We start from the raw sequence: 23,060 nt of genomic DNA on the forward strand, positions 1-23,060 counted from the left end.
TAGAATCCATTTAAATCCATTTAAAAGTTAAAAGCAGTCATACTTAAGAGTTTTTTTTAAGATGTAACAAAGATTTGAAATTGTAACTCTTGCTCCACAGACGGACGCTGCTACTCGGAAGCGAGGGTTATCTGGGACTCTCGCCTCGTATTATTTGTATGCGGGGTATATTTTCTAGAGTGGGAGAAAGCGAAATCAGGAAAAGACATAAGAAATGTCCACTGTCCGGTGAGTCAAAACGGTCTCCAAAGCAGCAGTATAAGCAAACCAGAGGGGAAAGAGAGGCGCGGAAACAGCGTTGTCACTGGAATCTTGGCTCACGTGCAGACCAGTTAGAAATGGGGAGGGGGCATTCTCCCCGCTTCTTTTTTGAGATTGGTGGTATTGGCCTTCGCCTATATCCGGACCACAGACGTAAAAAAACCCCTTACACTTGTACCTTCCGGACAGAGACCCTTAAGATAAAAGGGGTGTGGCTTTCCCTTTCCCCCTGCTTTGATTGGCGGCTTATTTTGTCTATCTAGGTAGGGGGAAGGTTCGCAGGGACGGTCTGGTGACTGGGAGCTGTCATCATTTTGTTGGAATCACTGCGAGAAGGAAACGGCACGGGAGACTCCGCCGCTGACGTCGCCGGGGGATGATGGGACAGTTTCAAGATGGCGTTGGCGCGTCAGTGGCAGATTGAGGGCGCCGTCTTCCTCTAGTTCTCTTCGCCTTCCTCCCTCGGAGTGGCTGACTGGGAAGGCACCTTGGTGAGTGACTCTGCGAGAGGGGCGACGTCGGCAGCTGTAGGTGGAATTGCCCTTCCCGTTCGTGTTTGTGGCCATGGCCACCATGGAGAAACTGATGAAGGCCTTCGAGTCCCTCCGCTCTTTCCAGCAGCAACAGGGTCCCACTGCCACAACAGCAAGCATAGCACCAACCGTTTCTTCAACCGCCGCGGGCGCCGCCATCACCGAGGAGCCGCCTCCCAGACCGTGAGTGAATGGGGATTGGCAGGGGGTAGGCAGGGGGTAGGGTGCGGAAAGAGAGCGACGGGGAGAAGAAGGTGCTAGGACGAGGGGAACCTCTCAGTGGAAGCAGTGAAATTCGAAGCGTGGCTTGCTTTTAAAGTAATGCGTGTTTCTTTCTGGATTCCTTGTTGTATAGTGTTGTGTGGCCTTTGAAAGGGAAGCCGTTCTGTGCTGAGCTCGCACAGTAGGCATCTCCGTAGCAGGCGGATCATGGAAACCCCGCTTCTAAAGCAAAAATGTAAGGTCTTTGAGGTTGCAATCTTACAAACGCATACATTGGTGTAAATCTCATCGAGTTCAGCGCGACTTGTTTCTGAATAAGCATAATTATGATCACTTCTAATTTGTTGCTTTGAGAAAACGATACTCATTTTCTGCCCAAACTTTTCTGTTGAAATAACAAGTTCTTATATTCCTCCTCCCCTCTCCGCATTTCTAAAGAAGGAAATATTTACTAGAGCAGGAAAGAGCGAGATCAGTAAATGTCATGGGAAACATCCACTGTCCAGTGGTTTAAGACAGACTCCAAAACAGCACAAGACTTTGCAAGGCAAGCTGAGGGACACAGACCATCCCTCTTTTTTCTCCTGTTTTCCTTCCCCAAATTGTCTGTGGCTGTGCTTTTGGATGAATGCAACAATGAGGGGGACTGAGAGAGGGGAAATTGTTGCTTGCAAAGGAGGAAGCAAACACATTTATGAAAGTTAAAAGCTGTAAGAACTCTGTCTCTTGCTCATTACTTTCTCCAGTGAGATTAATTAAAGTTCTAGTCCTTGTTTTAAAGCACTCCTGCAGATAAATTGACAAATTTTAGTAGCATTGTTGAAAGAGTTTTACCTGAAAAAGAAGGCAGCACCTTTTCTAAAGATTACCATAGTTTACAGTTCTGGCTGCCTGGAATTGATGCTTTACCATCATGGGTGATTCAGTAAAAGAGGTTAGTTATACATTTAACACTTTCCATCTTTCTCATCTGCTGACTGTGGGCTGGTATGTTTATATGGAGACCAGCAGAAATGACTTCCAAGGAGTGACCTTTTAATTGAAACCATGATGTTATTACACTTCTGGTCATTGAAGCATCTCTCTGCCATTGTTAGTTTTTTTTACTTGAGTGGTGGTGCTGGCATTTACTGTTTCTGCATGAAGAGGAAGCATGAAATGGAGCACCCTTTCCCAACCACCTGGCTGGGGTCAATAAGAGTTGTAGTCCAAAACATCTGGAGGGTACCAGGTTGGAGAAAGTTGAAATAGATGCTAGGATGCCTCATTGCTTAAAGACAGTTTCCATGTGATAAATATAATGAGTAGGTCAGCCCTGTATCTTTTTCCTTCAGTTGTCTAATAACTATGCTTGCTTCTTCCATTATCTTTTTCTTCTTGTTGCCCTCTCTGTGTCTCTGGTCATGCTGCTTCCTATGCCTAGAACAACCTCACAATCCATTCATCATATTGTCTGTTGTCTTTGCTTCAAGTCCGTTCTCAAAACCTTCGGTATTTAAAGCTTACCATTTTTCTTCTTGAGTTTTACAGTCTTGGTCTCATTCCTGCTACGCTCTAAGCTCTTCTTCATTTCAGAATTGTTTTTGTATATGTTATAATCATAATTGTAAATCAGGAGTGGGAATCTCAGGCCCAGGGGGCTAAATTACTGGTGCTTGGGAATCTCCCTAGGCCATACCTATTCCTCAGCCACATCCCCTATTGGCCCAGCTTTGCATCCTCCTTGAATGTTTTTATCTGTGTTAGGTCAAAACTAAAATTCTGAGCTGTCCTCTTGAACTTACTCACCTCACGTTCACCTCGGGAACAGTGCGGAGCTGAGTCACATGAACCCACTGCCAGAGACCCAGGAAATAATGACAACAAAGAACCTTTGACAAAGGGGACCCAAACCTGTCCAGCAAGATGCCTTTCAGAAATTGGGAACCCTGTTTATTGAAAGGGGTTTAGATTATATACCCTCAAGGAGGGGCTACAGGTCAGGGGGATGAACCTCATACACGGTGGCATAAAGGAAGGAGAGGAAGGGGAGATGGGCGAAATTGCCCGGGGCATGCTGCCCCTTTGTAAATCAGATTTTGCAGACTGCTACAGCCTTGAGATAAAGGCTGGAGCCAGAGAGCTCAAAACAACCAGGAAGAGGATTTTAAAACACAGACATAGCACAAAACAAATGCAAAACGTATCCTTGAGGGGACAAAGGTTTTCGTCCTTTGGCACATATCTGTTAAAGCTCACTGAGCATATGAAAAGGTGGATTTCTGAACCAAAAGTTCTTCCTGTACAGTTACCTGGGATGGGGTCAGGTTAGGGGCAAATAAACCGAAATCAATTTTATTTCTTCCATGATTCATTTTAACCCAACATCTGGCTGGGATGTGTGAACTTTAAAAATGCTTCTTGCTTCTCTTGGATGGAAGATATAGGGGGGTATATGTAGAAATCAGTCTACTGTACAAAGGTAAATTTTACATTTATTACTCCGTGTAGTTCTGCCTCTAGCTTTGCCACCATTGGCATGTCACTCCCATAAGTTTGCCCAGAAGGGAATGTGATCCTCAGGCAGAAAAAGGCTCCTCATCCTTGGTGTAGATAGTGCTTCATAGATTGGCACAAGGAAAGATGATAGATTGCTTCCCCAAGGAACTTGCAATATGAATTTTAACATTTGGGAAGTAATAACCAAGGAGATCAGAAGAGTAGGAATTGTATGGATCAGAGTGTTAATCTTTTATATTAAATATTATCTGGAAGTCTTGTATGCAGGGGCCATGTTTACTTCTGTGAATGTGTTTGAGCCGTTTTACAAATTTTTCAAAGCTTACTCTTCATTTGCATTGTATCTGCTCAGAATAAAGCTTCACTAACTCCTGTATTTGCCGTTCCACAGCTGAGTAATTTGAGATAATTTCAAATATTCTGAGTAAATTGAGATAATTTCAAATAATATTCTCTGAATCTAGATGCTTATATATATATTCCTCATCTTCTTCCCAAGCCTCTTCCATACTCTTGCTATGTAATGGGTATATAAGTTAGAACATTAAAAAAGAGAGAACATCAACCAACGTTCTTTGCTGCCAAGGTGATCTGCAGCCAAATATTGTCTAGTTAATCTAAATCAATATGTGATCGATGCAGACACACAAGCTCTCTCCTTGGTTTCCTGGGACAAAGTCTCTCAGCCTGTCTGCCCTTTTTGCAGAGAGAACACAAACTTTATGTGGAGTTCTTCCCAGTCCACTTTCTCTTTTCTCACAAACGTTTTATTGTGTTGCAAGCATTCTGGTACTCACAGCTTTCCTTGAACAAACAGATTCAGATTTGTTTATTTGTATCTAGCTATTAGACCATCACAAAACAAAAAGTGTAAGGTGAAAGCACAAGGTGACATCAATAGAAGTTAACTACAATATAAACTGAAATGCTGAATTCCCTGGCAGATCACAACATGTTCCCCCTTTTTAAAAAAGTCCCTCTTTTAACAAAGTTTAGATTAACATATTAAAATGAAATGCTTCTACTCAGATTTACATAAATTCACGTAAAACATAAATAAAAGCATAAAATAAAATTCACATTCTCCCTGATAAGATACAGCATTCTCCCAAAAATATTATCCACTCATCAGTTACTGCAAATAGAAAAGGTGCAGTCTTCAGTTGTAATTTATTTGTAATTTATCTATGTACATGTACATGTACATATAAACTCATAGTCAGACCTCTTCCTACTACTCCCTAAAATTTACCTCAAGTGTTGGTCTCTCAGTGCATTATACAAAAAACAATAATATGTACAAGGTAGTCAACCTAGTTTAACAGGTATGTTCAGTATGTGGCATATTTTTGAACCTTCCTCCTAAAACGGCTGAGGACATCAGATTTAACTGGGCTTCAGTAAATGCCGTCCTATCTCTTAAGTTTCTGTAAATCATTATAACGACAAAGTGGTATACAGTGGTGGCTGGTGCCCACTGAACCTGGCAAGGCTGCTAGGAAGCCCTGGGGGCACGGCCATGAGGTCACAGGGGTGTGACCAGATCCGGTTTTCTCCCCAACTTTCTCCCTTGCAAAGATACTATGTACACTTAAAGCACCAAAGTAAACTGAAAAGTGTCTTACTTTAGTTCAAAACACAGGAAGCTGCCTTATACTGAGTCAGACCGTTGGTCCATCTAGCTCAGTATTGTCCATGCTGACTGGCAGTGGCTGTCTAGGGTTTCAGGTGGAGTCTCTCTCAGCCCTACTTCGAGATGCCAGGGATTGAACCTGGGGCCTTCTGCATGCCAAGCAGATACTCTGCTACTGAGCTATGGACCTTCCTCAAAGAAGCGATTGCTGCTGTCACAGTTGCTTCTCTGCTGTGATTAAAGTTGTGTAGCTTATACCTGTTCTGGTTCTCTCCCTATCCTCTTCCTTTGCAAAGATACAATAGACGCTTTGCACATTGCAGTTTTATTAATACTTAACACCTAAGTGTTTTACCTTGATTCAGAGTTGCTGTCACAATTTCTAGTGTAGGTACATGGCAAAGAAACTGCACATTACTCAGAAGTAAGCCCACTGAATGTTATGAGGATTGCTCTCTAAGTATGTGTAGGATTGCAGCCTGAATTAGTTAGCCTTAAAAGTGCCACACAAGACTGTTGACAAGTCACCCGCCCCCATTTCCAGGCCTATGGGAAAATCCCTCTCTTCCAGCTTACTCACTTTTATGTCTTCTTTCCAGAAAGTGGAATATGATAGAGGGAGATTGAGTGACTAGGTGCTTGAGAAATCAGGGTTAAAATCATCACTTATCTATGAACTTCACTGTGTGATCTTGGGCCAGTCACTGTCTTGCATCCTAACCACCTCAATGGGTTTTTGTGAGGATAATATGGGAAGGAGGAGACCCATGAATGGCACCTTGAGCTCCTTGGATGAACAGCTGCAGCTCTAAGGGACTGGAGAAGACCTGCCCTGGGAGTGAGCACTTGAGCATCTGGGTGCTTGCTTGCTTGCTTGCTTCCCTGGGTTGCTGTCTGACAGCTGAAGTCCCTGCTAAGTGCTTTAAGGACTGGGACCCCCTGCCTGACCCTGTATCGTTGCAGCCTATGTTGCAGCCTCTTGCATCAGCTCCTGGCTGGGTCAGGAGGCATAAAAGCCTGGAAGCCTTGGGCGGCAAGTCTGCTGCTGGCAGGATTGCTACCAAAGGGGCGACACCAAAGGGGGTTGTCCCTTGGGGATTCTCTTAGGGAGTCCTGAGGCCGAGGACGCTACCCTTCTCTTTAAAAAAAAAACAATCTAGAGGAGATTGGTAGGGTGGAGGGTGTAAGGCGCATGTGTAGTTCCTGTGCAGGGTAAGATCCTGTGTAGTGAACTGAATGGTAGGAGGAAGTTGCCAGATTCCTTCAGAGTGAGAGTCTGCAAGTGGCAGAAGGCTGGCCCTCCCTCGGTGTGAGATAGATGTGCCTTGTGTGAAAGGTATTGAGTGGGTCTGGCTGTTCCCGATTCTGTCAGTGACATACTGAAATAACTGGTTCTGGTAGGTTTCGTTGGTGGGCTCTTGTGTCCATATCATGTGTCTAGGAGGAGTCTTTGTAAGGAGGGACATGGGTGATGCTACCCCAATTTCAGTGATCATGAACAGGGAGGTATAGCCATAGGGAGGTGGTGAGCTACCATAGAAAATGAGGGCAAGGCTATCTTTGCCTTGTTCCTCGCTCCCACTCCTCCCATGGATGGGTTCCTGGTTGCTCATCTGCTGTTCCAACTGGCCTATGTGTGCTGTTGTGTAACACCAGATTGGTACACAATAAGACCACACTTGTCCATGATTTGATAATAGATGAGGGTGCCAGTTTGGCGTGTATTAATGAGACCTGAGTGGGTGAGCTGGGAATTGATCTGACCCAGCATTGCCCACCTGGATACTTGGTGCAACCCCAGTAGAGGCTACAGGGACTGTGGGGGAAGGGTTACTGTGGTCTACAGAAGTTCCATCTGTGTCACCAGGAAACCACTCTGCCTTGGAGCTGGCTACAAGGGCCTGCACCATCAGAGGCCCACTGTGAATTGTTTGCAAGGCATTTTGAGGATAAAGTTGCTTGTCTCCATACCAATCTTGATGCCCCATCCTCAACTATTATAGTCCCCAGTGAGGTATGCAGTGCAACATCTGCTGCAACGTCTTGAGATCAGTTTCAATTGATGCAGCTTGATGATGTGGACAAGGTGCTTGCAACAATGCAGCCAACAGCATGTCCTCTTGACCCTTGGCCTTCTTGGCTTATTAAAGCTCGCTGAGGGGGTATGACCGAGTGGATCCAGAGTGTGGTCAATGCGTTGTTGTGGGAGGGAGTGTTCCCAGCCGCACACTCAAGTAATATACACAATACCAAACAGGGAGCATGTGACAGAGAGGAGGAATTTCAAATTAGGTCTCCAGATCTTCTGATGGGTTGGTTTTAACAAAGTGTACAGGCAAGCCTCTTGCCAATTGGCTTGCTGAGAAGGAAAATGTGCAGGCGTTGTTAGGAATTCTGAGCCTCAGAAATAAATGGTGTGAGCATGCACAGAGTGCACTTTTTCACCGTTGCGAAATCTCTGTACAGTATTTAATAAGATGATTCCACAACTTCAATTGCTGGCCAAAAAGAAATACATATTCCAGATTAGAAAACACATTTCTTTTAAAAAGTAAGCTCTCCCAATATCCCTATCCATAAAAGAAAAATTGTATAGGTAAAAAACATATATTTTGCCAACAAGCCGACAGTGTTTATTTATTTTATTATTTATTATTTGATTTATATCCTGCCCTTCCTCTCAGCAGGAGCCCAGGGTGGCAAACAAAAGCACTAAAAACTTTTAAAAAAGTAAAGGTGTCCCCGCACTTATAGTGTGAGTCGTTTCCGACTCTTAGGGTGACATCTTGCGACGTTTACTAGGCAGACCGTATATATGGGGTGGGATTGCCAGTTCCTTCTAAAACATCATAAAAACAACTTTAAAACCCATTAAAACAAAACAACTTTAAAAACGTTTCGTAAAAAAAGCTTTCAAAACATCTAAGATTAAAAACATTTTTAAAAAGAAGGTTTAAAAATGTATTAAAAAGCAATTCTAACACAGACGCAGACTGGGATAGGTCTCAAGTTAAAAGGCTTATTGTTTGTACACTGCCCAGAGATCTTGCTACAGGCGGTATAGAAATCGAATTAAATAAATAAATAAATAATAAATTGTAAGAGGAAGGTCTTCAATAGGCGCCGAAAACAAACTAGAGATGGCACCTGTCTAATATTTAAGGGAAGGGAATTCCACAGGGTAGGTGCCACTACACTAAAGGTCCATTTCCTATGTTGTGTGGAATGGACCTCCTGATAAGATGGTAGCTGCAGGAGGCCCTCACCTGCAGAGCACAGTGGTCAACTGGGTATATAAGGAATAAGACGGTCTTTATATTTCTGCTATATTTCAGGAAAGACTAATTTTACCTCTAGGGATGAAACAAATCTCTTCCATAAGTGATTGTTGAGCAAATGGAGTTTTTGGGTGACATTCAACGGAGTCAGTCCGCCAGTGCACTTGGGACTTCCTCTTCTCTTCTCCCCTTCACTATGTATGCCCCCAAACAACCCCAAAATTTGTTCTGGAGGGTTGGGGGACCTTCTGCAGCAGATTGAGGGCATGCAGGAGGAGGAGAGGAAGGGAAAATCCCATTGTGTTGGCTTGTGCAATGTTGGGTATCGCCCTTTGTGAACAATTTGGACATTCTCAACAATAGATTGAGGGGCAAAAAAATTAGCTTTACATGTTTATACCATAGTGACAAATTCCAGATGCGTAGTTGTGTTAATTTGATTCACCAAATTCCTTTTTGTGACACCTTTAAAGATGAACAAATTTACTATTTCAATCCGGCTTTCGGCCGGGGTTTGGTACAGAAACAGCCTTGGTATGATGACCTCTGTCGGGAGAAAGACAGAGGGAGTGTAACTCTGTTGGTTCTCCTTGATCTCTCGGCGGCTTTTGATACCATCGACCATGGTATCCTTCTGGGGCGACTCGCGGATTTAGGAGTTGGAGGCACTGCTTGGCAGTGGCTGTGCTCCTATCTTGGGAATCGTCTCCAGAAGGTGATGCTTGGGGAACATTACTCGAGTACCTGGGTGCTCCAGTATGGGGTCCCGCAGGGCTCAGTTCTGTCCCCCATGCTTTTTAATATCTATATGAAGCCGCTGGGTGAGGTCATCAGGAGTTATGGAGTGCGTGTCCAGCAATATGCTGATGATACGCAGCTCTATTTCTCCTTTTCATCTTCTTCAGGTGAGGCTGTTGCTGTACTGAACCGCTGCCTGGCCGCGATAATGGACTGGATGAGAGCGAACAAACTAAAACTCAATCCTGACAAGACTGAGATGCTGTTAGTTGGAGGGCCCTCTGCTCAGATGGTTGATGTCAGACCTGCCCTAGATGGGGTTACACTCCCCCTAAAGGAACAGGTCCATAGTTTGGGGATCTTATTAGATCCGCTTCTGTCACTTGAGGCTCAGGTAGCCTCGGTGGCACGGAATGCGTTTTACCAGCTTCGGCTGGTAGCCCAACTACGACCCTATCTGGACAGGGAGAACCTAGCCTCAGTTATTCATGCTCTGGTAACCTCTAGATTGGATTACTGTAATGCTCTCTACGTAGGGTTACCTTTGAAAACGATTCGGAAACTTCAGCTAGTGCAGAATGCTGCGGCCAGAGTTCTTACTGGGACGAAGAAATTCGACCACATAACACCTATTCTGGCCCAACTGCACTGGCTTCCAATATGTTTCCGGGCCAGATTCAAAGTGTTGGTCCTTACCTATAAAGCCCTTAACGGCACTGGACCGCAATATCTGATGGAACGCCTCTCTCGCTATGTTCCTACCCGTTCACTCCGCTCGACGTCTAAGGCCCTTCTCCGGGTCCCAACCCATACAGAGGCCCGGAGAACAGTAACAAGATCTAAGGCCTTTTCGGTGGTGGCCCCCAAATTATGGAATGCCCTCCCAGATGAGATACGCCTGGCGCCTTCCCTGTCATCTTTCCGGCGCCAGGTAAAAACCCACCTCTTCACCCAGGCATTTTAATGTATTTAATGTATTTTATGCTTTTAATCTTACTTATTTTATTTCTAGTTTTCTTTTACTTTGTTTTTATAATGTTTTATATTGTTTGCGCAATACACACTTGCTGTATTTTAAATATTGTGGTTTTATCATGTTGTACACCGCCCTGGGAGCTGCTAGCTATAGGGCGGTTTAGAAAAGCAACTAAATAAATAAATAAATAAATAAACTATGGCATACATTTTGTGGACTGCAGCCCACTTCATCAGATGAATTATAGACCGGTGGCGAACGTCCCCTTTTTGGGCAAGGTTCTGGAGCGGGTGGTTGCCGGTCAGCTCCAGGTGCTCTTGGATGAGACTGATTATCTGGATCCGTTTCAATCCGGTTTTAGGCCCGGTTTTGGCACTGAAACAGCCTTGGTCGCCCTGTACGATGACCTCTGTCGGGAGAGGGACAGAGGGAGTGTGACTCTGTTGATTCTCCTTGATCTCTCAGCGGCATTTGATACCATCGACCATGGTATCCTTCTGGGGAGACTCGCGGAGTTGGGAGTTGGGGGCACTGCTTGGCAGTGGTTCCGCTCCTACTTGGCGGATCGTCGCCAGAAGGTAGTGCTTGGGGAACACTGCTCGACACCTTGGACTCTCCATTGTGGAGTCCCTCAAGGGTCGGTTTTGTCCCCCATGCTTTTTAACATCTACATGCAGCCTCTGGGTGCCGTCATCAGGAGTTTTGGAGTGCGTTGCCACCAGTACGCTGATGACACGCAACTCTATTTCTCCTTTTCATCTTCTGCAGGTGAGTCTGTGGATGTGCTGAATCATTGCCTGACCGCGATAATGGACTGGATGAGAGCTAATAAACTGAGACTCAATCCAGACAAGACCGAGACACTGTTGGTGAGTGCCTTCCCTGCTCAGATGGTGGATGCTTACCCTGTTCTAGATGGGGTTACACTCCCCTTGAAGGAACAGGTTCGTAGTCTGGGGGTTCTTTTCGATCCTTCCTTGTCTCTTGAGGCGCAAGTGGCCTCGGTGGCAAGGAATGCATTCTACCACCTTCGGTTGGTAGCCCAGCTACGCCCCTATCTGGACAGGGATGACCTCGCCTCAGTTGTTCATGCTCTTGTAACTTCTAGGCTGGATTACTGTAATGCGCTCTACGTAGGGCTGCCCTTGAAGACAGTTCGGAAGCTTCAGCTAGTGCAAAATGCAGAAGCCAGACTGCTGACGAGGACCAGCCGGTCAGCACATATAACACCTGTTCTGGCCCGTTTGCACTGGCTACCTATTTGTTTCCGAGCCAGATTCAAGGTGCTGGTTTTGACCTATAAAGCCTTACACGGCGTGGGACCGCAATATCTTGTGGAACGCCTCTCCTGCTATGAACCTACCCGGTCACTTCGCTCAGCATCTAAGGCCCTCCTCCAGGTACCAACCCATCGAGAAGCCCGGAGGACAGTTACTCGATCTAGGGCCTTTTCTGTAGTGGCCCCCGAACTGTGGGACAGCCTCCCCGAAGAAGTATGCCTGGCGCCTATGCTCCTATCTTTCCGGCGCCAGGTTAAGACCTGGCTATGCTCCCAGGCATTTTAGGCATTTATGTTATAATTTTAATTTTTTTTTCTTTTCTTTTGTTCCTGCTTGTGTTCATTGTTTGTAGGCTGATTTTATTGTGATTTTGTATTTTAACCTTTTGTACACCGCCCAGAGAGCCACTTGCTATGGGCGGTTTATAAATGGAAAAAAAAAAGTTTGTTGTGGGTTAGATGATGAGGTGGATTTGTAGTTGGTTGAAGGACTATACTCAGTAAGTGCTAATGAATGGCTTCTCATCAACCTGAACGAAGTGCCTAGTGTGGTCTCGCATGGTTCTTTCCTGGGCCTACTGTGTTTTTAATACCTTTATAAATGACTTGGATGAAGGTGTAGTGGGCATGCTCATAAAATTTGCAGGTGACACCAAATTGGATGGGTCATACCTCAGACAGAAACAGGATCAAAGATGATCTTGATAGGCTGGGAAACTGGGCCAAAAGTAACAAAAGAATTCAATAGTAACAAATGTAAAGTTCTGCATTTAGATGTGAAGAATCAGATGCACAGATATAGGAGGGATAACATCTGGCTTGATGTGAAAAGGATCTGGTTTTTTAATAGACTACAAGTTAAACATGTGTCAGCAATGTGGCACAGTGGCAAAAAGAAAAAAGGTTATGCAATTTTAGTTTGCATTGAAAGAAATGTAGTGTTTAGATCAGCCTTTCCCTACCAGTGTGCCTTCAGGTGTTGTTGGACCACAACTCCCATCTTCCTCACCATTGGCAATGCTTGCTGAGGCTGATGGGAGTTGTGGTCCAACAACATCTGGAGGCACACTGGTTGGGAAAGGCTGGTTAGATTGTGACAAGTAATAGTACTGCTCTATTCTTCAATCAAACTTCACCTGTCGCATAGGTGATAGATCAGATTTATTTTCTCTTGTTCCAAAGGTTAGGGCCCATACTAATGGGCTCAAATGATAAGAAATAATATTTAAACTAAACATTAGGAAGAACATCCTGATGAAGAGATGTGTTTTACATTTGAACAGATAGCCTTGAAAGATGATGGGCTCTCTTGTGTTAAAGATTTTTAAGCACAGGCTGGGTGGACTCCTATCAATAATGTGAGACATGATCGTTTTTTATTTGATTTTATGAGCTTTTTTGAACTGTTTCTCTAATAACTCTTGACTTATATCTGACCATCTTAAAGATGTGAATCGATCCATGTCATTGTGTTCATGACTACATAGAGTGTGTGTGTGAAGCTTGCTGTGCAGGTGTGGGAGCTGTCAACTATTTCTATATGTACTTTCTATATGTTTCTATATGTACTGATATACTTTTTCTACCAGTCATAATAATGGAGGTGGCTGCTCTCTCCCCCTCTGTAGAAACCAGTTCACAATATGCTTTTTAAAGTTATTACTGGGTGTAAGAGAGGGGAAGAAAGGGGTAGTAAAATACCTAAGAGCAAGGCTCAGTAAAGCTAAAGTTCCTGCTTCTGAAAAAAAATATCAGCTGTAATTTACATAATTGCAAATCTTTTATTTTATTTTATTTTAGAAAGAAAGAACTTTCTACCACCAAGAAAGATCGTGTGAATCATTGCCTAACAATATGTGAAAATATAGTTGCTCAGTCTTTAAGGTAATGTAGTAGGTTCTGATCTCCATTTATTGCAAATATTGTTGTCTTTTCATTGATTATATAATGCAAAAATAACCCTTAAAATGTGGTCCTTCTGGTTGTGAAGGGATTTATGCTGCTGTTGATCAAGGCAGGGAGAAGAACTACTAGGCAGACAAGTATATTTTGGGTTCTCCCATAACTCTGTGCTGCTGTTCGGTGTGTTGGTGTGGTTGGCTTGCTGCCCAGATATGTAGGCTTTTGTTCAATATACCTACCCACATTTTTGTCTGCAGTGAGATCTGCCCAATTTTGACTGAAGTCCTGCCTATGTTATATGATGCACTGAGCTAATATAAAATATGGGTGTTTCTAATGTAGTACTAGGAGAGCCAGTGAGGTGTAATGGTTAAGGTGTTGGGCTACGACCTGGGAGACCAGGGTTTGAATCCCCACACAGCCATGGAGCTCACTGGGTGACCTTTGGCCAGTCACTGCCTCTCAGAGGAAGGCAATGGTAAACCACCTCTGAATACCGCTTATAATGAAAACCCGATTCATAGGGTCGCCCATAAGTTGGAATTGACTTGAAGGCAGTCCATTTCATTTTCAATGTAGTAATATGGCACTATGCCATCAGCATTGAAAATTCTCCAGCCTCTTCGTTACTGCTAAGAAACAATTACATAGTCTCCATTAATGGAAAATGTTAATTGCTGTTCGATATGAAAGCTTTCTTTTGACAAGGTTCAGAAACAATGTCACCATATACCGTATATTCCGGCGTATAAGACGACCCCCAACTTTTCCAGTTAAAATATAGAGTTTGGGATATACTCGCCGTATAAGACTACCCCTGCTTATGACATGCAGGTACTTAGCAGGAAAACTGTCACTTATAAACTTATAAATATTAATATTTGGATTGTCCAGTTGTTTTGTTTTTGTGCCTAGGAATTACCACCAAAAACTGGGGAAAGATGTGAGAAATCTTTTTTTTAAAGCAACATTAAATGCCTAGACTCTAGTTTCCAACACTATGGAGTATTTATTGATTGATTAAGAGAATTTATATCCTGCCCTTTTGCTGTTAAAAACAGAGCTCAGCACAGCTTACAAATATAGTAAAAACAATAAAAATACACAATCAGAGAAAAACAAGCCAAAATGTTAGGAAAAGGAGTCTTTCACACCACATGCTCAGTTCTAAATACTGTTGCAGCAAGTTTTACAAGTTCCTCCAGTATTCCACTGGTGCAGGCACTCAGACATTCAAAGTACTGTATGTTTCTTAGGTTTTATAAAAGCAGAGCTTTGCTTAACTCAAAATTTCTTCTCCCTTTGATAACCACATCTACACAGGTTCCACCTCCATACTCAAAATGAAACTGAGCCTGGAAGTGTACAACAACCCCACACATACCTTGCTAATTCGATTATCAATGCCAGGATGTCTGTCTTATCGACTACTCTCCTGCTCCCCCCCCACACACACACACACCGGGCATCATGAAAGACCCAGTCCTGGGCTCAGAAAGAAAATAAATATCTGGTCCTCTTCAAAGTATTGATAAGCCTCTTGTTTTAATTGAAATAATAATTATAAATTCTTGTTCTTATCACTAATGGGAGTTAATTATCTTGCATATGCTGCTGTTGCTTCTATGGCTGTAACGGAGTGAGGTTAAAGATAAGTGAAATGCAAATAGGGAAAAAAAATACAGAAGGCAGTAACACTTTCCTAAATGTAATACCATACCAACCACAACAAGATTCCTATAAGGCAAAAAACTAAGCATCTCACAACCAGTCAGGATTCCTAACCAAAAATATGATAAATGAAGAAATATTTATATAAGCATAACTATCAAATATATTTATTATTTACACAAACTGTAAAGATATTTATAGTGCAATCCTAAATTTATTTATTCAGAAGCAAGTCCCAGCGTATTCAATGGGGCTTACTCAAACAGGGACAGAAATGCAACCTCAAGTGATAAGCAACTTCATTCACACAACCCAAACTTCCGAATCATGCCATTTTACACTGTTTTGCAACTGTTTATACTTGTTTTTATGGTTATTGGATTTTAAATGGCTTTATTTCTTGTTGTGAGCTGCCTTGGTTTCCAACCCTACCTCACAGGGGTGTTGGAAAGACTCCATACACACACGCACACACTGCAGATGTATAAATACATACAGCCCATATAATAGTTTATTGTCAAACCAATTGGTCATTGCAGAAAAATCAGTATTAGTTTTTTAAAAATCAGTATTAGTTTCCTACAGAATAAAAACTGCAATACCTAAGTAAGCCCTGCCTATTTGCTTTAAAATAGGACTGGGGGGGGGGCAGAAAGAGAACACAAACACAATTCTTTTTTACATTCACTCCAAAGTCCCATTGATTTTCAGCACATTCATAATCATGTCTACTCAAAAGTAATTCCTACTGAATTCAATAGGATTTACTCTGGACATATGGGATTAGCACTGTTTTTACCCCCAAAAGCAACTATTGGGAAGGCTTTCAAAACACTGCCCAGGATCTGACTCCTACACACAACAGGGGGAAAAACTGAAATGTATATACCTACCCAGTTTATGAGATTTTCAGATAAACAGGAGGGGAAACCACCATTTTCTGGCCTCACAATGAAGTTTTGCAGACACTGCCACCAAACAAACACTTCACTGATTGGCTGAAATCCTGAACGGGCGGGGTTAAAGCTACGAAGTGCTATACAGTAGTTTAAAAAAAGATTTAACCGGGGGGGGGTGCCTGACGTTTTTATATATATCTCGAGAACCGCACCACCTAGAAACTTAATTTTTTTTTAAATGAAAGCTGAGAATCCGGGCCACCTAAGGGGCTAGCCGGGCGCCGAGTGGCATGCTTAGAATCCGGGTAAAACCCGGCTATCCGGGCAATATGGCAACCCTAATAAGACAACACCCGGCGTATAAGACGACCCCCGACTTTGGAGAAGATTTTCCAGGGTTAAAAAGTCGTCTTATACGCCGGAATATACGGTATATATAAATTTTATTAACAGGATTTATATACCACTTAATCATCAAAACCTAAAATATAAAAAGTACATTAAAATTACCAATAAAATCAGATGTTAAAAATGTTGACCTAAACATTTTCAAAATATAAATAAAATCAGCAGTTTTAAAAACACACATTATGAAATAAAATACATCTTAAAATATGTCACATTTACATGTCTGGATAGGCTTGCCTAAGCAAAAAAGTTTTTAGCTGGTGCTGAAACTGTACAGCAAAGGCACCTTCCTGGTCAATAGGCAGGGAGTTCTAAAGTGTAGATGCTGCCAAACACAAGCATCGATTCCTTGCAAGTATGGTACAAACATTATGTGACAGTGGTAAAAGTGCCAGTTCTGCCAAATGAAGCAGTTTAGTGGACATGTATAGGGTACATGCTGGGAGGAAGGGCGGGATATAAATAAAATAAATAAATAAATAAAGGCAAGTAAACTGTTAAGGGCTTTATATACTAATAGGAACCCTTGAATTCGACCTGGTAAACAAATGGATAGCCAGGGTAGATCTCTGAACAGGAATGTAATATGCTGACAATGTCTCGTGCAACCAGCAATTGTGCTGCAGTATTCTGCACTACTATGTGCCCGGCCTACTGTGGTCAAGCTATCCTGGTCCAGGATGAGCAATAGCTGTCAAACCAAACAAAGGTGGTGAAAGGTTCTCCTAGCCACTGAGGCTACCTGGGACTCCAGTGACAAAGCTGGATCCAAAAGCACCCCCAGACTATATATCTGTTCCTTCAGGGGAGTGCATCCTCATCCCAGGGCAGACAATTGGACAAATTCTCAGTTATAGAAATCACTGATTCACAGTGTCACTGTCTTGCTGGGATTCCAGGGCCCACACGGTATTTCCTAATTCAGATATTAGAGAAGTAGAGACCCACCATACATTCCCTTATCCACATTTGTAGATAAGGATCTTTCTCAAAACAAGCTTAGCTTGGTCATGCTACAGCTGCAGCAACTCTGAGAAGGGCGCCCCTGGCTTTCTGGGAAATATCCCACACCTTCAGTTGTTTTTGCCTTCCTTGTGATCTCATTTTTCCCCTTCCAAAAGGCCCATCCTACGTATGGCCAATAGCTGGCACTGGAGCTTCTTGCTTGTGTTGTGTTGTGTGCGTGAGTGAGTGTGCGCGAGTGAGAACTCACCCTGCTGCTGACACACACCCAACAAATCATTTTCATTGAACTGTCAGTGATCAGGTGCAGGTAGATGGTAGTGGAGCAGAGGAAAAACTGGAAAGGCCAGGAACTAAGAGCAAAGCAGTGAGGACACAGCTCCTGTTGAGTTGGATTTGTGAGGCTACCCTAGTCTCACTCCAAGGTGCAGGGAGTGTGTTTGTTTGCTAACAAGGAGAGTCTGGAGGCCGGATAATAATGTGCTGTTGGCGATGTCTGTCCTATGTGCTGGTGCTTACCCATGTATGGTTTAGATGCTCATCTGAGCAGTTTTCATCAATTTCTTTCTCCCCCTGCCCCCATGGTGAGAGATCTGTAGCCCTGTAGTGAAGGAGTCAAACAGAACCCTACCCTGTTTTCCTGCCTGGAATTGGGTAGGGGCTAAGACATCCCCCTCAGTTACATTGTACTTTAAAGGATTCTAAAGCTCATCACAACTGTGAGGAAGATCCTTGCTCAAGTTGGAGATGGTTGCTTGTACAGTGCTCCTAGGAGCATGTCTACTGTTCCCGGCACAAATGAACACCGGCCCCAAAGGAGCAAAAAGCTCCCAGGTGTACCTCCAATGGTGATATGAGCTCCAGCTTTGACTGGACCTGGGGAATGATCATAGCTGGAACTGGGCAGTGAAGATGCTGCTCTGCCACTCCCCACACAAAGAAACACTAGCCTTTCCCTTAGCAAGGAAAGTCTGGAGCTGGATGGTATCGGTGTTCTGAGGTGCATTTCCATTGGCTCTAGCTTTTTTCTGCTGTTCTGGTGCCAGAAATAAAGGCTAGGCTTGACTCAGTTGGGCAACAAATATGCCTAGCACCTTGCTCCCCTCCCACTACTCCAGATTAGGAGTTGGGAAGGGGAATAGGGGCAGGAATAGTTCACAAACCTGACCTGGTCTTCTGAGGGTGAGAGGCCTAGCATGACTGCAGAGGCTCTTCCACCCTTTTTCATCTCCACACTTGGAAGAGAGAGGGGAGCAGGGGATTGTCCCTGACATCAGGCAAAGATACAGGGTGACATCTGGGAGGAACTGCCCAAGTCTGTACATGTCTACTCAGGGGTAAGCTCTACTGTATTCATTGGTGCTTGCTTCTTACCTAGGAGTAAGCCGTATTGAACACAGTAAGGGTTATTTTGAGTAGATATGCATAAGATTGCATTGATGGGGAAGAGCAAGGTCCTGGTGACCAAAAATGATGGGCAGTGTACTAGCTTCAGATAGTGTTGGAAAAATATTTATAAACGTTTTCAATTAATTTAGAGTTTTATGAATAGTAATACAGCATAACTTCCAGGTGTTTAACCTGATAAGTAGAACTTACCTTATTTTAACATCTTTTTGCTTTTTGTTTTTTTTACTGAAGAAATTCTCCAGAATTTCAGAAATTGCTGGGCATTGCTATGGAACTTTTCCTTCTCTGTAGTGATGATGCGGAATCAGATGTAAGGATGGTTGCTGATGAATGTCTCAATAAAGTTATAAAAGTAAGTTGCATTTGGTTTTGTGGCCTGTAATTGCTGATAAAATATTTGAATGTTGCAAACAGTTGCTATATGGTGGGGAACATTTTTCAGCCTGAGGGCTTACATTCCTTCTGAGGCCACATGCCATTGGTGAGCAGGGCAGAGGTAAAAGTGGGTGGAGCAATGAATGTCAAGTTTACTTTTGTAAGCAAGCTACACACACCCTTCTATCCTCCATCTGGACAAATAAGTTGCATTACTGGAGTTCAAAGACACATCCACACCATTTTGATGACCAGACAGACAGGCCTCAAGGGCTGCATTTGGCCTGCGGGACCAAGGTTCCCCACCCCTGCTATATGGAAGGAGAAAAACTGAATATTCAGGATGGGATCTGTGAGACAATGGGCCTGGCTGGCATGTCACATTGTGCTAAGCTATGGCTTAACACAAACATGTGAGCATACGGGCTCTGGGAGAGGAGATTGTGACTGAATCCCTCCTTCCTGGTCATTGTGATCCTGTACTACGCTGAGCTAAGCCATGGTTTGGCTTAAACCACAATCCCAGATTCAGACACACATTTAATTCCAAACTATCCATGAGCCATAAACTGTAGGACAAACCTTGGTTACAGCTTATGGTTCATCCAGAGAGAACTAAACCAGAAATCTGTGTTTGGAAGACATGCTAAGTCAAACCATGGCTTAGCTTGCTGAAGCAGTGCAGTAAAATGACCAGGGAGAAGCAAAGTGGCGGTGCTCTCCTGTCTGGGAGCTTGCATGTTAGCACTAAGAACACTTGTTGAGAATTGCAAATAACTTTTATTTAATTTTGGGGGGGAAATAATCTTGGATCTATCAATATGCTGAGTTGCTTGGGAATTGTCTTGGTTCTGCAATAATCTCCTAAAGCCTTGAGCATGAGTTTCTAATCTCAACAATTGGATACATAAACACTTGTACTTGTTCCAGTTAGTTCTGTATATAGGTTTTCCATTTTTCCTTCAAAAATGGAAGTGTCCAACCAAGTATCAGTCTACTCTGCTGTATAACTAAACACTTCAGGTTTTGTTTATTGTTGTTGTCATAACACAGAATGAAAAACAGGGAAATTATGCCTGACCAAAGAAAACATGAAAGTCAGGAGAAGCAATATAGTACCAAATAAAGCTCAGCTTTACTGTCATGTATAATCAAGTATTTTTGTTTAAAAAACTGAAATGTTTAAAATAAAAATACATTGTTTGTTGAAAGGATATTTCAGGATGGAGACTGATAAATAGAGATGTGTTTACCAATAAGCATGGTGAATAATAATCCCAACTGCCAGATGCATTTCAACCTTGTAGTCTTCTTCAGTGACATAGGTGTTATAAATAGTGCTTTAGATGCTCCAGAGTATGTGATAACGTAGGCTTGCATAGATGAAGAGTCTTGCTCAAATATTTCTTTATTAATCAGACGTTATGGAAAGTCCTCCACTGTCCTGACTCTCTAAATCTGGACAAAAACTAGTCTAATAGCAATTTTATAGGTCACACGTCCTGATTCAATTGGTCAGCCTTTCATTGCCATATTCAGTCCTCATTGGGTTGTTCTGGAAATTGCCCCCTGATGTTATTTCTAAAGATTTTATTTGTACTTCTGCAATACCAAGGGTTGAGCCTTCAGATACCTCTCTCTTATGTGGGATGGTTCCTTTTTGGCTATGTCAGCATTTGCTCATATCTGAACACGGGAAATAGAGGGAATGATGGTTCCTTATGAGATAGCTTGCCTGTCTACTAATGATATTTCCCTAAAGCTCTGGTGTGTGTTGTAGAGCGCAGAGTCAGTCCGTGCAGGCTGACAAACTCCAGATGCCTGTTCTGTGCCCCACACAATCTGAGTGTGTACCCTAGAATTTGCCTCAATTCTTTGCAGCATGCTGGGGTTCTGTGATGGATGACTTGGTGGAAAGGGGGCTAAGCATGTGTAGACTATTGGTGTATGTAATTCTGAAGTATGTGTGCCATCTCTGTATATCTAGCAATCACTATCTTTGTAGTTCACTAATTAAATATTCAGTAATAGGCAAAAAACCTTGCGGTTTAAGAACGTACCCATAGCAAAGAGATATTTCTATCAAACTTTAAAAAGCAGGGAAATTGGGCAGTTATAGTGAATGCACCAGGGAAGCACTAGACCTGACCTCCTCTCTGAGATATTGTACTGCCCTACACATTTGGAAAACTGTGAACACAATTTGGGTTGGTCTTTCATAGTCCAATCCACTTCCTATGTAGCTTGGAATAATTTGGTAACGTGCCTCTGAGCATGTGGTGAGTGGTGGCAACACCTACCATCTCTAAAGATGGAGAATTACATTTTTGTATGTTTGCTGGTGTTCTTCTTACTTTGCTTCTTTTATGTGTTACTACTGTTTCTACAGAGAATCCAACCTAGAAAATTATATTTCTCTCATTACTCATCCTAGAAATCTGTGTCAAATTTGTTTTTTATTCATTTCAAAGCCTTTTTATTGGTCAATGTCATATGATGGTGAAGACAGCCTTTTGTTTTTCAAACTGGAGGTTATGCTCTATTTCTATTTTGGGCGCATTAACAGTTGAATCTGAAACTGCAGTTTGATGTAAAATCAGCCTGATTACAATATGTTGCTACTTAAGCAATGACTCTAGCTGTTGGAAAAAACAAACTTGGCCTGCCCAAGATGCATGTTTTCAGTTTGCTATGCTTAAACTACTCCACTTAAGGAAAGGTGGGCATGGTCAATTAAAAACATAGAGCACACCTAGAATTTTGCTAGAATATACTTCACCTCCCACTGTTTTATCTTGTGCAAACTGAGACACTCCTCACGTCCGTTGGAAACTGTTCTGCAGAATAGTCAGTGCCATTATTCCACATTTGTTTTTGGAGCTTCTTTTAGTGATGCAGAGTGTTGCTGTACTTCACATATTCATAGAAACAGAAGTAAAAGAGAATGATTTACTATAGGAAACTTCACTAAAATTGCAAAGTAAATCAAACATATTTAAAATGATTATCTGAACTATATGAAGTATTTTAATATTGTTGCTTCCTCCCTGCTAAAACAAGATCAGCACAGCACATGTCTTGTTTCTGTTCTTTGGGCTGATTGCAGGTGTTGCCACCACTCACCATATGCTCAGAGGCACGTTACCAAATTCTTCCAAGCTACACAGGAAGTGGATTGGACTATGAAAGACCAACTGAAATTGTGTTTGCATTTTCACAAATTTTACCAATTTGTAGGGCAGTACAATATTTCAGGGAGGAGGTCAGGTCTTTTGCTCCCCTGGTGCATTCAGTATACCTGCCCAATTTCCCTGCTTTTTAAAGTTTGATAGAAATATCTGTTGGCTATGGGTATGTTCTTAAACTGCAAGGTTTTTTGCCTATTAGTGAATTTCTCCGCTTTTTAATCCGGGAGGTAAGAAGTGGGATCCTGTGCAAGTTTGCTGAGAATGGATCGATCATTTGCATTTGCATGGGATTTACTCTGCAATCATGCTTAGGATAGGTGAAACTGACCACAGAGGATGGGGAGGGGAGCAGACTGGAGGTGGAGGGCAGGTTTGTTCATTTGCATGTTTATTGAGTTCAGTGGGATTTACTCCCATGGAGTCATGGCTAGGATGGGTAAAACTGACCATGGGGAAGGAGGAGGGGGAGAGCAGAGGGAAGGAGGGGGAGAGGGAAGGACGGGATTGGAAGGGGAGGGAAGGAGAGGAGAGGGGACGGGCAGGTCTGATCATTTGCTTGCTTATTGAGTCCAGTGGGATTTACTCCCATGGAGTCATGGCTAGGATGGGTAAAACTGACCATGGGGAAGGAGGAGGGGGAGAGCAGAGGGAAGGAGGGGGAGAGGGAAGGAGGGGATTGGAAGGGGAGGGGGAGGGAAGGGGCCAAAGGGAGGTGATGGGAAGGAGGAGGGCAAGGCAGGTTTGATCATTTGTATGCTTATTGAGTTCAGTGGGATTTACTCCTGTGCAGTCATGCTTAGGATAGGTGAAACTGACCACAGGGGA

General features: G+C 43.0%; 1 protein-coding gene across 1 annotated transcript in view; it reads left to right on the forward strand.

Annotated features, from left to right (window-relative positions):
- The first annotated feature begins 521 nt into the window (after positions 1-521).
- Positions 522-23,060, forward strand: part of HTT (huntingtin) — a 337,153-nt gene continuing 314,614 nt past the window's right edge. Inside the window, exons 1-3 of the mRNA XM_061584691.1 lie at positions 522-977; positions 13,220-13,303; positions 18,904-19,024. Of these exons, the coding sequence (XP_061440675.1) occupies positions 826-977; positions 13,220-13,303; positions 18,904-19,024 (357 nt within the window). The 5' untranslated portion in view covers positions 522-825. The remainder of the gene's footprint in view (positions 978-13,219; positions 13,304-18,903; positions 19,025-23,060) is intronic.

This window comes from Rhineura floridana, chromosome 9 (genome assembly GCF_030035675.1).
Source record: "Rhineura floridana isolate rRhiFlo1 chromosome 9, rRhiFlo1.hap2, whole genome shotgun sequence".
Taxonomy (NCBI): domain Eukaryota; kingdom Metazoa; phylum Chordata; class Lepidosauria; order Squamata; family Rhineuridae; genus Rhineura; species Rhineura floridana.